We start from the raw sequence: 16,196 nt of genomic DNA on the forward strand, positions 1-16,196 counted from the left end.
TAAAATATATAATACAGAAGATGATATTCGTAGTAAATATCCCACGGTCTCTGCATATCCCTCTATCTCTGATCATACACCAGAATTTGTATATATCACTTTGGGTGACGAAACTGTTGATTTCTCAAGATTTTACACCGATATTGATGATAGTATAGGTACAACATCAAATAACTTTATAAATCAAGATAATGTACAAGATAAACAACTCTTAGATAGTGAAAATATATCACATTATAATACCAAGCAACTAAATGAGTATGAAAAAGCTTTGACACAAACATGTAGTACCAGCCGCCACGAGGAAAACCAACCTAAAATGGAAAAACTGTTCCCAAGTAAAGAAAACGAAAACGAAATGTTAAATATTATTAATTTCAAACCAAATATTACAAGCACGACATCTCCTGAAGATAATACTATGAATGCTTTACGGCAAAAGCCAGTTACTATGTCGGTACTTCAAGATATGAATCTATCAGAAAATAAAAGTTATCCAAAGGCCAGTAAGATTTCTTTTCAAAATGACGATAATTGCCAAAAGCCTGCTTTTGAATCAGTTACAAATTTTCCGTACTTACGTAAACAGACTGAAATCGAAATTAACGACGAAAATTTTATAACGTCTTCAAAATGGAACCCATTTCATTCGAATAAAGAGTTAACATATGATATAAATAAGGGTTTAACAACTGATTATTTTGATCAAGTAGTAAATAGTATCACAACACCGGAAGACTTTCCTAATAATAAAGTTAAAAGTATTTTTTATCAGAAATCGAAAAATAATGAGGAATTACAAGAAAATAACGAACAAAGATCTAAATCTGTACTTTCTACTGAAAGCCAAATAACATCGAGTGTAGATAAATCTATGTTGGATTTTGAAAGCTCGTCTAATGTTCATGGGCTAGAAAATAATGATAACATGAATAACAGTACTATTGTAACAGATATTGTATCAAAAAATTTAGAAAATGTTAAGCGACAACATAGGCGTAGCGAACATGCAAATAACTTGAAGAATGTGATAAAACAATATCAAAAGATGACACAAGTTGAGAGACAAGATCAGAATAGCATTGAATTTACAACACTTCCATTGTCTGATATGGCTGTTACTACTAAAAAGTCATTTACTAATAAAGACGAAGTTGTAGAAACTGAATTATATAATGATTTTAAAAAGCCTAGAGGATTACATGACTTTATCGATGATGATGAGTCTCGGTATGAAATATCAACTCATAGTCAAATATTAGAAAAACATAAAAGCAATGATGATGAAGAGCCATCATTAGTTCGGTATTATGAAAAATGGCATAATTTTTTGCACAAAATGAATGAGAGCGCTAGAAATAATTTCAAACTCGAAGAACTAAGAGTTATGTACGAAAATATGCATCAAAAAGATCTTAATGATGACGTACACGAACTCCTACAGAATTTAGAAATGCAACGAAAACTTGATAAGCAGCACGGTGTAACAAATTATTCACAAGATTCGACAGTTACACACCAAACACCGGATTCGACCCCCAAACTTGAAAATTCTCTCATAGAAATGACGAGTGAAGAACTTAAACGAGAGCAAAATAAAAATAATGAGGATGATTTAGATAACATCATTTTAGGCCCATCCAGATCAGCTCGTACTACCAAATTGAATACGGAATTTAATAGTCGCGAAAAGAAATATGATTTTGAAAGCTCGTCTAATGTTCATGGGCCAAAAATTGAGCACAACACGAATAACAGTCCCGTTGATCCTATGCTTGCAGATATTGTTGCAAAAAATTTAGAATATGTTAAGCGACAAGATTGGCATAGTGGAAATGCAAATAATCTGAGAAATATAAAAGAGCAATATCAAAAGATGAGACAAGTTGACATACAAGATACGGATATAATTGAATTATCAACAATTTCATTGTCTGAGGCGACTGTTGCTACTAGAGGGCTTTTCACTAGTACAGACAAAAACTTAGAAATTGAATTAAATAATTATTCTGAAAAGCCTAGAACATTATATAACTTCATTAATGATAAATCTCTTCATGAATTCTCAACTCAAAATAAAATATTAGAAAAACATGAAAGCAATGACGAAGTGCTCTCAGTTCCGTTTTCTGAAAAATGGGCTAATTTTTTGCACAAAATGAATGAGAGCACTAAAAATAATATCAAACTCGAAGAACTAAGAGTTATTTACGAAAATATGCAACACAAAGATCTTAATGATGACGTACACGAACTCTTACAGAATTTGGAAATGCAACGAAAACTTGATAAGCAGCACGGTGTAACAAATTATTCACAAGATTCGACAGTTACACACCAAACACCGGATTCGACCCCCAAACTTGAAAATTCTCTCATAGAAATGACGAGTGAAGAACTTAAACGAGAGCAAAATAAAAATAATGAGGATGTTTTAGATAACATCATTTTAGGCCCATCCAGATCAGCTCGTACTACCAAATTGAATACGGAATTTAATAGTCGCGAAAAAGAAAAAGTACATGTAGGTCTATTTAAACATACAGTTTTCTATAGAGGTTTCGAAGCGAATTCGAATAAAATGCTGTGGTTTTTGAAACATATAGATAAGCATCTGTACAATGGAAATTATAAAAGCAGTGTTTCCCAAAAAATAGTAAAAGAGTTAATTGAGAATATCCAAATACTCAAGAAACAAATACAAAATGAGTGTTATATATATAATGTAGGCGAAAGAAAGTCAAGTGGTCATTACGTAAATGACGTTATAGAGAAATTAAATGGTTCAATAAAGATTAATGCATATGAAGATCATAATCTAACCCTCAGTAATATACATATTCCAGATGATCGAGAATTGAGCATAAATAAAACAACCAAACCACTTGTCTCACTTTATAAAAATTCGTCAAAAAGCAATCCGAATCCTATAAACTATGACGATGCAACTGTTATAATGTTGCCAGTAAGAGGTCGTTTTAAATCTATGTGTTTCAATAATGATCCAGTGCCCTATTTTGGCGATAAAAAGAAGAAAATAAAGAACCAAAAATTAAATGGCGACTCTAATTTGAGTCCAACTACTGATATTACTACATGTTCTGACACCACTTTTAAAGAGTCGGAACCTAAGCAAATTTTAATTGACCAAATAAATTCAGATGATACTCAATCGAAAATTAATAATTGCAGCGAATTCAGTAACACCAATGCACCCATTGATGCTACTACGGATTCTGACACCACATCTGAAGAGTATGAACATCTAGACTTTGAACTTATTAAAATATCACATCGAGATGAAAATAAACACGTAGAAAACATCAATAAAAATTTGGGGGATTCAGATGAAATACATATAAAAGATACAGAAGCTGGCTGTAAAATTCAGGCTACCCAAGATTATAGCATAATGAAAAACGATACTGAAAATCGAGCTTCTAAAAAGAAAAAAAATGGCGCTGTTGAAATCTTTACGAATGAAAGTGAAGTAAATCATGATTCTCGAAAAGATGATAAAATACAAATTAAAACCCCTCAGGAACAAATTGATGTTAACGATATGTCTTTTAAAATCAACCAAAATAAAGATGACCAAAATTCCAAAACAATGGAGGTAGATACTGAAAATCAAACAAATGAAAAGGAAAAAAATGGCGCTGTTAAAATTTGTACGAGTGAAAAGGAACTAAATCATGATTCTCAAAAAGATAATGAAATACAAATTAAAACACCACAGGAACAAATTGATGTTAACGATATGCCTTTTAAAATAAACCAGAATAAAGATGATCAAGATTCTAAAACAATGGAGGTAGATACTGAAAATCAAACAAATGAACAGGAAAAAAATGGCGCTGTTAAAATTTGTACGAGTGAAAAGGAAGTAAATCATGATTTTCAAAAAGATAATGAAATACAAATTAAAACACTACAGGAACAAATTGATGTCAACGATATGCCTTTTAAAATAAACCAAAATAAAGATGACCAAGATTCTAAAACAATGGAAATTGATACTGAAAATCAAACAAATGAAAAGGAAAAAAATGGCGCTGTTAAAATTTGTATGAGTGAAAAGAAAGTAAATCATGATTCTCAAAAAGGTGATGAAATACAAATTAAAACCCCACAGGAACAAATTGATGTTAACGACATGTCTTTTAAAATAAACCAAAATGAAGATGACCAAGATTCTAAAACAATGGAAGTAGATACTGAAAATCAAACAAATGAAAAGGAAAAAAATGGCGTTGTTAAAATTTGTACGAGTGAAAATGAAGTAAATCATGATTCTCAAAAAGATGCTAACTTAGATAAAACTCCTATATTGGGTATACTAATTAAAACCCAAGAGAAACAAATTGATGTAAACGATATACCTTTTAAAATCAACCAAAATCAAGATGACCAAGATTCTAAAACAATGAAAGTAGATACTGAAAATCAAACAAATGAAAAGGAAAAAAATGGCGCTGTTAAAATTTGTACGAGTGAAAAGGAACTAAATCATGATTCTCAAAAAGATAATGAAATACAAATTAAAACACCACAGGAACAAATTGATGTTAGCGAAATGCCTTTTAAAATAAACCAAAATAAAGATGACCAAGATTCTAAAACAATGGAGGTAGATACTGAAAATCAAACAAATGAACAGGAAAAAAATGGCGCTGTTAAAATTTGTACGAGTGAAAAGGAAGTAAATCATGATTTTCAAAAAGATAATGAAATACAAATTAAAACACTACAGGAACAAATTGATGTCAACGATATGCCTTTTAAAATAAACCAAAATAAAGATGACCAAGATTCTAAAACAATGGAAATTGATACTGAAAATCAAACAAATGAAAAGGAAAAAAATGGCGCTGTTAAAATTTGTATGAGTGAAAAGAAAGTAAATCATGATTCTCAAAAAGGTGATGAAATACAAATTAAAACCCCACAGGAACAAATTGATGTTAACGACATGTCTTTTGAAATAAACCAAAATGAAGATGACCAAGATTCTAAAACAATGGAAGTAGATACTGAAAATCAAACAAATGAAAAGGAAAAAAATGGCGTTGTTAAAATTTGTACGAGTGAAAATGAAGTAAAGCATGATTCTCAAAAAGATGCTAACTTAGATAAAACTCCTATATTGGGTATACTAATTAAAACCCAACAGAAACAAATTGATGTAAACGATATACCTTTTAAAATCAACCAAAATCAAGATGACCAAGATTCTAAAACAATGGAAGTAGATACTGAAAATCAAACAAATGAAAAGGAAAAAAATGGCGCTGTTGAAATTTGTACGAGTGAAAAGAAAGTAAATCATGATTCTCAAAAAGATAATGAAATACAAATTAAAACACCACAGGAACAAATTGATGTTAACGATATGCCTTTTAAAATAAACCAAAATAAAGATGACCAAGATTCTAAAACAATGGAAGCAGATACTGAAAATCAAACAAATGAACAGGAAAAAAATGGCGCTGTTAAAATTTGTACGAGTGAAAATGAAGTAAATCATGATTCTCGAAAAGATGCTAACTTAGATAAAACTCCTATAATGGGTATACTAATTAAAACCCAACAGAAACAAATTGATGTAAACGATATACCTATTAAAATCAATCAAAATCAGGATGACCAGGATTCTAAAACAATGGAAGTAGATACTGAAAATCAAACAAATGAAAAGGAAAAAAATAGCGCTGTTAAAATTTGTACGAGTGAAAAGGAAATAAATCATGATTTTCAAAAAGATAATGAAATACAAATTAAAACACCACAGGAACAAATTGATGTAAGCGATATACCTTTTAAAATAAACCAAAATAAAGATGACCAAGATTCTAAAACAATGGAAATAGATACTGAAAATCAAACAAATGAAAAGGAAAAAAATGGCGCTGTTAAAATTTGTACGAGTGAAAAGGAAGTAAATCATGATTCTCAAAAAGGTGATGAAACACAAATTAAAACCCCACAGGAACAAATTGATGTCAACAACAATGAAAATGAAGTAAATCATGATTCTCGAAAAGATGCTAACTTAGATAAAACTCCTATAATGGGTATACTAATTAAAACCCATCAGAAACAAATTCATGTAAATGATATACCTTTTAAAATCAACCAGAATAAGGATGACCAAGATTCTAAAACAATCGAAACAGATACTGAAAATCAAACAAATGAAAAGGAAAAAAATAGCGCTGTTAAAATTTGTACGAGTAAAAATGAAGTAAATCATGATTCTCGAAATGATGCTAACTTAGATAAAGGTCTGATAATGGGTATACTAATTAAAACCCAACAGAAACAAATTGATGTAAACGATATACCTTTTAAAATCAACCAAAATCAGGATGACCAAGATTCTAAATCAATGGAAGCAGATACTGAAAATCAAACAAATGAACAGGAAAAAAATGGCGCTGTTAAAATTTGTACGAGTGAGAAGGAAGTCAATCATGATTCTCAAAAAGATAATGAAATACAAATTAAAACACCACAGGAACAAATTGATGTTAACGATATGCCTTTTAAAATAAACCAAAATAAAGATGACCAAGATTCTAAAACAATGGAAGCAGATACTGAAAATCAAACAAATGAAAAGAAAAAAAATGGCGCTGTTAAAATTTGTACGAGTGAAAATGAAGTAAATCATTATTCTCGAAAAGATGCTAACTTAGATAAAACTCCTATAATGGGTATACTAATTAAAACCCAACAGAAACAAATTGATGTAAACGATATACCTTTTAAAATCTATCAAAGTAAACATGTCCAAGATTCTAAAATAATGGAAGTAGATATTGAAAATCAAACAGAAGAAAAGAACAAAAATTGTGCATATAGAACCTGTACGAACGAAAATGAAGTATATCACGTTTCTCAAGAAGATGCTGTCCTGGATAAAACTCCAATAAGGAAAATAATCAGTTTTACCCCACAGGAAAATATCGATATAAACGATGTCATAAACTTGGATTATAATAATGGCTTGTCGAATACCATGTCACCTTATAAAATTTACCAAAATAAAGATGTCCAACACCCTAAAATAATGGAAGTAGATACCGAAAATCGAACAGATGAAAAGGAAAAAAATGACAGGTCTAGAACCTGTACGATCGAAAATGAAGTAAACCATGATTTTCGCGAAGATGGTGCCCTAGATAAAATCCTAACAAGGAAAATATTCAGTACTACTCCACATGAAGATAGTGATGTAAATGACGCCACTAACATTGAATATTATAATGGTTTATCGCATAATATATCACCTCATGAACTCTGCCAAAATAAGGATATTCAAGACACTAACATAACGGAAGTAATTACTGAAAATCGAACAGATAAAAAGAAAAACAATGATGATATCTATACTAATGCAAATGAAAAGAAATATGATTCTAGAGGAGATGTTTCTACAAATGCGAATGAAAAAAACTATTTAGAAAAAAATGTTACAAAAAAATCAGGTGTTGCGAAAAAACTCATTTACATCTGTTCGCCAAAAATGAAAAGAAATGCTATTAAATTCAATGACTCAGATACGAATATGCCATTTCATGGCCAGATTATGATAAAACAAGGTGATGACATATTATCAAATGAATATCTTAAAACAATCAAGTGGAATGACAATGAGTGTAATTACAATGATATGCCATATAAAGATTTTTTGGGTGTTTTAAGTGCTCTTACACCAGAAGAATTTACAGCATATCAGAGACTCGCTGATGAAGCAGAATCAGAATTAGATGATGAAAGCCACTCAGAATTTAAAAACGATTTATCAAACATATCTGTAATGAAATCACACAAAACATCAGCAAATTTACCAAAATTAAATAAACACACAACTGTTGCTCTAAAACAATTAGAGCAAAATTTCACTGAACAAAGGGTTTCAAATGATAAAAATAAAAAACATATGACGCCATTTTTAACAGAAAATGATGAAAATATCGCTAACATCACCAAATCGAATGATAAAGAAAATAATACCATTACTCAAGTCAAATGGACCAGGAAAGAAAAAAATAAAAAGCCTAAGACGCCACTGAATAATGGAACGAAAGTTATTGACAGTATTACCAAATCAGACAATGAAGAAAATAATACTATCAGTCAAGACAATTCAAATAGGAAAAAAGAAAATAAAGAACATTTGGCGCCGATTACTACAGAAAATGATGAAAATATCGTTTCAACGCCCAGTTATTCACTGGATAATAGAACAGAAGTTACTGGTATCTTCACCAAATCGAACAAAAAAGAAAATAATACCAATACTCAAGACAAAATAACTAGGAAAGAAGAAAATAAAAAACCTAAGACTCTACTGAATAATGGAACGAAAGTTATTGATGATATTACCAAATTGAACAATAAAGAAAATAAAGCTATCAGTCAAGACAATTCAAATAAGAAAGAAGAAAATAAAAAACATTTGGCGCCGATTACTACAGAAAATGATGAAAGTATCGTTTCAACGCCTGGTTATACACTGGATAATGGAACAAATGTTACTGGTAACTTCACCAAATCGAACAAAAAAGAAAATAATATTACTCAAGACAAAACGACTAGGAAAGAAGAAAATAAAAAGTATAAGACGCCACTGCATATTGGAACGAAAGTTATTGATAATATTACCAAATCGAACAATAAACAAAATAATACTATCAGTCAAGACAATTCAAATAGGAAAGAAGAAAATAAAGAACATTTGGCGCCAAGTACTACAGAAAATGATGAAAATATCGTTTCAACGCATGGTTATACACTGGATAATGGAACAAAAGTTACTGGTAACTTCACCAAATCGAACAAAAAAGAAAATAATACCATTACTCAAGACAAAACGATTAGGAAAGAAGAAAATAAAAAGCATAAGACGCCACTAAATATTGGAACGAAAGTTATTGATAATATTACCAAATCGAACAATAAAGAAAATAAAGCTATCAGTCAAGACAATTCAAATAAGAAAGAAGAAAATAAAAAACATTTGGCGACGATTACTACAGAAAATGATGAAAGTATCGTTTCAACGCCTGGTTATACACTGGATAATGGAACAAAAGTTACTGGTAACTTCACCAAATCGAACAAAAAAGAAAATAATACCATTACTCAAGACAAAACGACTAGGAAAGAAGAAAATAAAAAGCATAAGACGCCACTGAATATTGGAACGAAAGTTATTGATAATATTACCAAATCGAACAATAAAGAAAATAAAGCTATCAGTCAAGACAATTCAAATAAGAAAGAAGAAAATAAAAAACATTTGGCGCCGATTACTACAGAAAATGATGAAAGTATACTTTCAACGCCTGGTTATACACTGGATAATGGAACAAATGTTACTGGTAACTTCACCAAATGGAATAAAAAAGAAAATAATACCATTACTCAAGACAAAACGACTAGGAAAGAAGAAAATAAAAAACCTAAGACGCCACTGAATAATGGAACAAATGTTACTGGTAACTTCACCAAATCGAATAAAAAAGAAAATAATACCATTACTCAAGACAAAACGACTAGGAAAGAAGAAAATAAAAAACCTAAGACGCCACTGAATAATGGAACGAAAGTTATTGATAATATTATCAAATTGAACAATAAAGAAAATAAAACTATCAGTCAAGACAATTCAAATAAGAAAGAAGAAAATAAAGAACATTTGGCGCAGATTACTACAGAAAATGATGAAAATATCGTTTCAACGCCTGGTTATACACTGGATAATGAAACAAAAGTTACTGGTAACTTCACCAAATCGAACAAAAAAGAAAATAATACCATTACTCAAGACAAAACGACTAGGAAAGAAGAAAATAAAAAGCATAAGACGCCACTGAATATTGGAACGAAAGTTATTGATAATATTACCAAATCGAACAATAAAGAAAATAAAGCTATCAGTCAAGACAATTCAAATAAGAAAGAAGAAAATAAAAAACATTTGGCGCCGATTACTACAGAAAATGATGAAAGTATACTTTCAACGCCTGGTTATACACTGGATAATGGAACAAATGTTACTGGTAACTTCACCAAATGGAATAAAAAAGAAAATAATACCATTACTCAAGACAAAACGACTAGGAAAGAAGAAAATAAAAAACCTAAGACGCCACTGAATAATGGAACAAATGTTACTGGTAACTTCACCAAATCGAATAAAAAAGAAAATAATACCATTACTCAAGACAAAACGACTAGGAAAGAAGAAAATAAAAAACCTAAGACGCCACTGAATAATGGAACGAAAGTTATTGATAATATTATCAAATTGAACAATAAAGAAAATAAAACTATCAGTCAAGACAATTCAAATAAGAAAGAAGAAAATAAAGAACATATGGCGCAGATTACTACAGAAAATGATGAAAATATCGTTTCAACGCCTGGTTATACACTGGATAATGAAACAAAAGTTACTGGTAACTTCACCAAATCGAACAAAAAAGAAAATAATACCATTACTCAAGACAAAAAGACTAGGAAAGAAGAAAATAAAAAGCATAAGACGCCACTGAATATTGGAACGAAAGTTATTGATAATATTACCAAATCGAACAATAAACAAAATAATACTATCAGTCAAGACAATTCAAATAGGAAAGAAGAAAATAAAGAACATTTGGCGCCGAGTACTACAGAAAATGATGAAAATATCGTTTCAACGCCTAGTTATATTCTGGATAATGGAACGAAAGTTATTGATAACATCACCAAATCGAACAATAAAAAAAATAATACTATCAGTCAGGACAATTCAAATAGGGAAGATGAAAATAAAAAACATATGATGCCACTTACTACAGAAAAGGATGAAAGTATGGTTTCAACGCCTAGTTATACAATGAAAAATGAAATGGAAATCACTCAAGGCAAATCGGCTAGGAAAGAAGGAAATAAAAAGCAAATGACACCAATGAATAATGGAAGGGAAGTTATTGATAACATCACCAAATCGACCAAAAAAGAAGAAAATAGAAAGAATATGTCGCCACTGAAAAATGGAACGAAAGTTATTGATATCATCATCAAATCGAATAATAAAGAAAATAATACTGATACTGTTGTCAAATCAAACAAAAAAGAAGAATCGGATTTAAATATTGTTTATGGCAAATTAAAATACAATAATAATTACAGCGCAAAGCGCGAAATATATGTTGACAATGGCGATCAGAAAGATATGGAAGATACAGAAGAAATCAAGAAATTTTATGATGATAATGAAGACCTTTTTAAAGATTATAATCCTACGGAAACAAATAAAGATGATAGAGTAATTAATCCCGAGAAAGAATCTAATTTGCACGCACAACAAATTAAATCAGGGCAAAATACCACTCTTCATAAAAACAGTTTGTCTTCCAATTATTCTGCCGATTCTATGGATAGCTTTCAAAGATTATCAAGGAATTCAGCAAGTGCGGTACAACAAAATAAGACAACAAATGCGGAAGAATCAATTGCATTTGCAGAAAATTCTGAACAGCCAGCCCATACGGGTCTATTACCATTAATGATCAGCGAAGAATTACGTAAACATGGCGATGATGATGAGTGGAAAGAGCAAATGATAAAAAATATAACTGACCAAATCGATACGGGGCGTCTTAAAGTTAGTGGAAACAGATGGCCATTAAAGCTGAGAGCAATGAAAAATGATAAACTCAATAAACTCAAAAATAAGAAAAAAGGCTTTTCCAGAACGCAAGCAAATTCTGTAATCGGTATAGAAAAAAACAAGTTCCTTAAACAATTTGATGAAATGCTCTTTCATAATAACACAGCTGTCTTCACTGAAAGTATGCAATTAAGCTCAGATGGCACAACTACTATTGAATATCAGCCAAATATACCACTCAATTTTCCAGTTACGAAAATTGAAAAGTACATAAACCACGCCGAAGAAAAGACAAATGCAGGAAATGATCATAGAAATAAAAGCATTATTATAATGGAACAAGCTAGTAAACAAAATTCTAACTTGCAACAAAGTATAGATGTAATAAATCCAACGACTCTCAGAAGTAATGAACTCGCTAGTGATGATTTAATTCGTCAAGAAAATGAAACACGAATTGACACGCCAGATTGCATAGAAGGTAAATCACTAAGAATAGACGAAACTAAAAATAATCATAAGGGACCTATTGTTAGTTTTAGTCCAGAATTAACAAAAATGATAACGTTGGAACGTAAAAATGACATTTTATCACACAATCTTGAGAAATCAGCTTCTAACAATTGTGATAATAAAAATGACTTACTTTTGCATTCTGATCAAATTTCACAAGAAGTGGACAGTGATTTGAATCATAATTTTGGTAAAATAATTTCGACCCATGATGTTCAAACACTTTCTGATGTTCGTGAAGAAGGTCAAAAGGGCGATATTATAAATTCTTACGCTAATTCAGGTAAAATTAGTCATGTAGATAATGAATGGTGTAAAAAAAGGAATGAATTCGCTAATAAAAGCTAAAATTTCTAATATAGAAAAATGCAAACGGGAATTTTTGGATGCGAAAGAAGATAGAATACTGCCGTTTACTACAATCTACACCGATGACAATCGATCAAATTCGCCACCGCTGTCAGGTCAAATTGCTGCTCCCGACAGCAACTAGTATTAAATATTTGACTTCAAAATTCAAAATTCGAAAAAGTGTATTTAAAGTCAACATACAGTAAAACAGAATAAACTATAGTGTCAAAATTTTCTTGATATCTCTCAATTTACTAATTGATTTTATTATGTGATCAAATAATTCAAAATATAATAAAGTGTGAATATACCAATATACCTATGCTAGAAATGTTTGTTTCAGTATTCTCGTTGTAATTGTCGTTTTTGTCAACAGATGTCGGATCAATTTATTCACGATGTCTGTTTTTCATCGATGTTAAAGCATTGATATATGTGAACTTGTCCGTTGTTTGTATAATATGCTAAAAACGCAATAGAGTTAATTTATCTTCTTGATCGTTTGCAAAGCATATTAATATGATAGTATGATGTTATTGTTATGTAAATCTTAGTTAATAATTAAAATCTATAAAAGAACTAATGGAAAATGGCTAGTGCTCTAGGACCAGCCGAAATGGATGGAGGCTGGGCAGAATTTTGCGAGCGTCATGCAAAATTAATGTCTCAAGATTTTGCTAAAGCCTGTGTACAATATATTGCCGTAAATCTACCGGAAAACGCTAGGAACAGTGTCTCTCACAGAGATTTTATGAAAAAGTTTATTGAATGTTTTCAAGAACAATTTGAAATAGATTTCAATATTAAACGTCGTTTGCATCAAAATCACAAGTTAACAAACGGGTCAACAGTATTAGAAGAGAGCGATTATAGCGAGGACACAGATAGTCCTAAAACACAACATAAACCATTTTTTAGAAGATTGAGTTTTAAAGGTCTTCGAAAAGGTAGAAACTTCTTCAATAAGCAAAATTCTGATGACAGCGATGTGTCAGGGCGCCAAGCTAAAACTAAATTAGCAAAGATTGTTGTAGAATGTAGAAAGGAAGGTTTAGTTAATTATCTGACCCCTGAAAGCTTAGAGCAACCTGGGGGGCCACAGAAATGGGAAAGATGTCGATTGGCTTTAGTTAAAACTGTCGGAGGCTACATGCTAGAATTTTATTCTCCACCAAAAGCAACAAAGGTAAATAATTAAATTATACAAAAAGATTAAAACTTAACCAGCTTATATGATAAAATATGGGATATGAATATTTTTTAATTTAGCTCATAATTACTATGGCATTCACAACAAATTTGTATTATATATATATATATATATATATATATATATATATATATATATATATTACTGTATGAGCCCTGTTCATGAGAAAATATTTTCAGCCAAGAAGTGGAGTATTTTGTTTTCTTGTTACTGAAGCCCGAGAAACCACAGCACTTGAAATGCCTGATCATGAGAACACATTTGTCTTGAAGGTATATGGCATTTTCTGTTGTATTTTTTTCATATAAGCAGATATAGAAAAAAAAACTTTGTAATGCAGAAACTAATATTTGTCATTACAAAATAATGACAATTAAAATTTTTAATCTAACAAATATTATAGTTATGCCTGCTTCTTATTATTAATTTTTAATGTATCATGTACTTTATTTTTGTATATGTTTTACATATTTTATTTATTTCAATTTCCTAACCTTTAGGCAGACAACAATATGGAATATGTTATTGAAGCTCACGATACCGATGACATGAGATCTTGGTTAGCAACAATAAAATACTGTATGAGAAGCCCTCCAATGGCTTTGAATGCATCTCACAACACAAACAATGCTTCTGGAAATCCTACTTCTCCTTCTTCAGGTGTGGGCGATTCAGGTGCTGATGCTTTAGTTCCAGAGTTACCACCAAGGAGAGCAGGAGACAGAATTTCAAGTTCAAGTAATTTTGAACTTGGAGAGGATCTCGAACCTGGTACATCTTCAAATTATAAACTAAAATTATATTCAATTCGATATGCCATTATCTGCAAACCTATGATGGGAATTCAATGTATTGTCATTTGTATTTTAGCTAAATTAATTTTTAACTTTTTTTTTTATTTATCAGTACCTGAAACAGATACAGAACTTACATCTCAGTTAAGAGAATATCCTTGGTTTCATGGGACATTGGCGAGATCTGAAGCAGCTCAGCAAGTTTTACATAGTGGCTCTTCTGGTCATGGTGTATTTCTAGTCCGACAAAGTGAAACAAGGCAAGGAGAATTTGTTCTCACTTTTAATTTCCAGGTAAGGAAAAATAATCAATTCATTTCGTGTAGTAGGCAATTGCCAATTTTGCATGTGAATCAGGTATAAACAAGATATTTAATGACAGTTTTCTTTCTACCTAAATGCTATTTAAATACATTTTTCTTGGATATAATATAAAAAGATCTATTTTATATTTGTTGAAAAATTTCAGGGGCGAGCAAAACATTTGCGCATGACCCTGAATGAACAAGGCCAATGCAGAGTGCAGCACACTATGGTTTCCTACTATATTTGATATGCTAGATCATTTTAGACAGAATCCTATACCATTAGAGAGTGGTGGAACTTCAGATGTGACTCTTACTGATTATGTGGTGTATGGCGATGGTGCTCTTAACAATTCTCAAGTGAGATCTTAAACCAAAAACCTCACAATTGGTGTACGTAAAATCTTATTTTATTTTCTTTTTTTTTCACTTTACGTTTGCTGTATGAAATGCTTTATTGTATTTTAGGGGTCGTTTAAATATTAATAGAATTATTGTATACATATTTTTTGCATAATTCTACATTGTTTTTTTTGGAACTAATGTTCAAATTCTTTGTCTAATTATTGCCAAAGCTTTTTCTGTCTTCCTTTTTGGATATTATATCATGATTTTGTATGGCTCCTTGATAGCTATAGAACATAGGACACATTTCAGTAGAGATTTTAATTTGGGATATGAAAAAATATATTGTTCAGTATTAAGCAAATCATTATTGATCAATATTCCTTTTTAGCGTTTACTTATTTATGAACTTATAAATTATTTTAATTTCAAAGTAATTTTGAGACTTATTATTTTTTGGGAACATGGTATGGTCAATTAATTATAGAAGTATCAGAAAGTAGTTGCAGGTTTTACATAAAAAATTTATAAGATTTGTGTTCTGTAACTTTTACATACATTATGATTAAGTTTGAATGTAAGTTTCCACACTTACAGAACTTGAGTCACTAATTTATTTGTAATTCATCTTTTTGGATAGATTTTGAACTGCAGTCCAATAAGTACTTAACCATTGTAATGAAATATATTATGCAAGAATTAATTCATGGAGATTATGATTAAAGCCTGAATATGAGAATATTATAATTACTACTTCTTTCTACTATTAACAGGAGTTTCATACAAAATAACATTACTATATAATATTTAAATGGTCCCTGTTTTACTTTTGATTCCTGGTGACTATGACATAATTTCTTTTTTTTTTAAGTAAATTTTTAAAATAGAATTTTCAAATTTGATACTTATTAGTTAGAATTTAGGACATCAAATGTTGCAGTCAACTTTGTATGCAGTTTTGTTTTATGACATTTTACCTGGTTTGCAGTTCATTTATTTGTGGTTTACCT

The 16,196-nt window shown here is 30.4% G+C and overlaps 1 protein-coding gene across 1 annotated transcript; it reads left to right on the forward strand.

Annotated features, from left to right (window-relative positions):
• The first annotated feature begins 12,978 nt into the window (after positions 1 to 12,978).
• On the forward strand, positions 12,979 to 15,361 carry LOC113377173 (SH2B adapter protein 2-like). The gene is given in 6 exon segments (XM_026617398.1): positions 12,979 to 13,718; positions 13,922 to 14,014; positions 14,243 to 14,513; positions 14,649 to 14,830; positions 15,006 to 15,065; positions 15,067 to 15,361. Coding segments are annotated over 6 exon segments (1,350 nt in total). The 5' UTR covers positions 12,979 to 13,121; the 3' UTR covers positions 15,214 to 15,361.
• The last annotated feature ends 835 nt before the right edge of the window (positions 15,362 to 16,196 follow it).

Source organism: Ctenocephalides felis, unplaced genomic scaffold (assembly GCF_003426905.1).
Source record: "Ctenocephalides felis isolate EL2017-DRISC unplaced genomic scaffold, ASM342690v1 CF-g0.4_SCAFFOLD_01886, whole genome shotgun sequence".
In the NCBI taxonomy this organism is placed as follows: domain Eukaryota; kingdom Metazoa; phylum Arthropoda; class Insecta; order Siphonaptera; family Pulicidae; genus Ctenocephalides; species Ctenocephalides felis.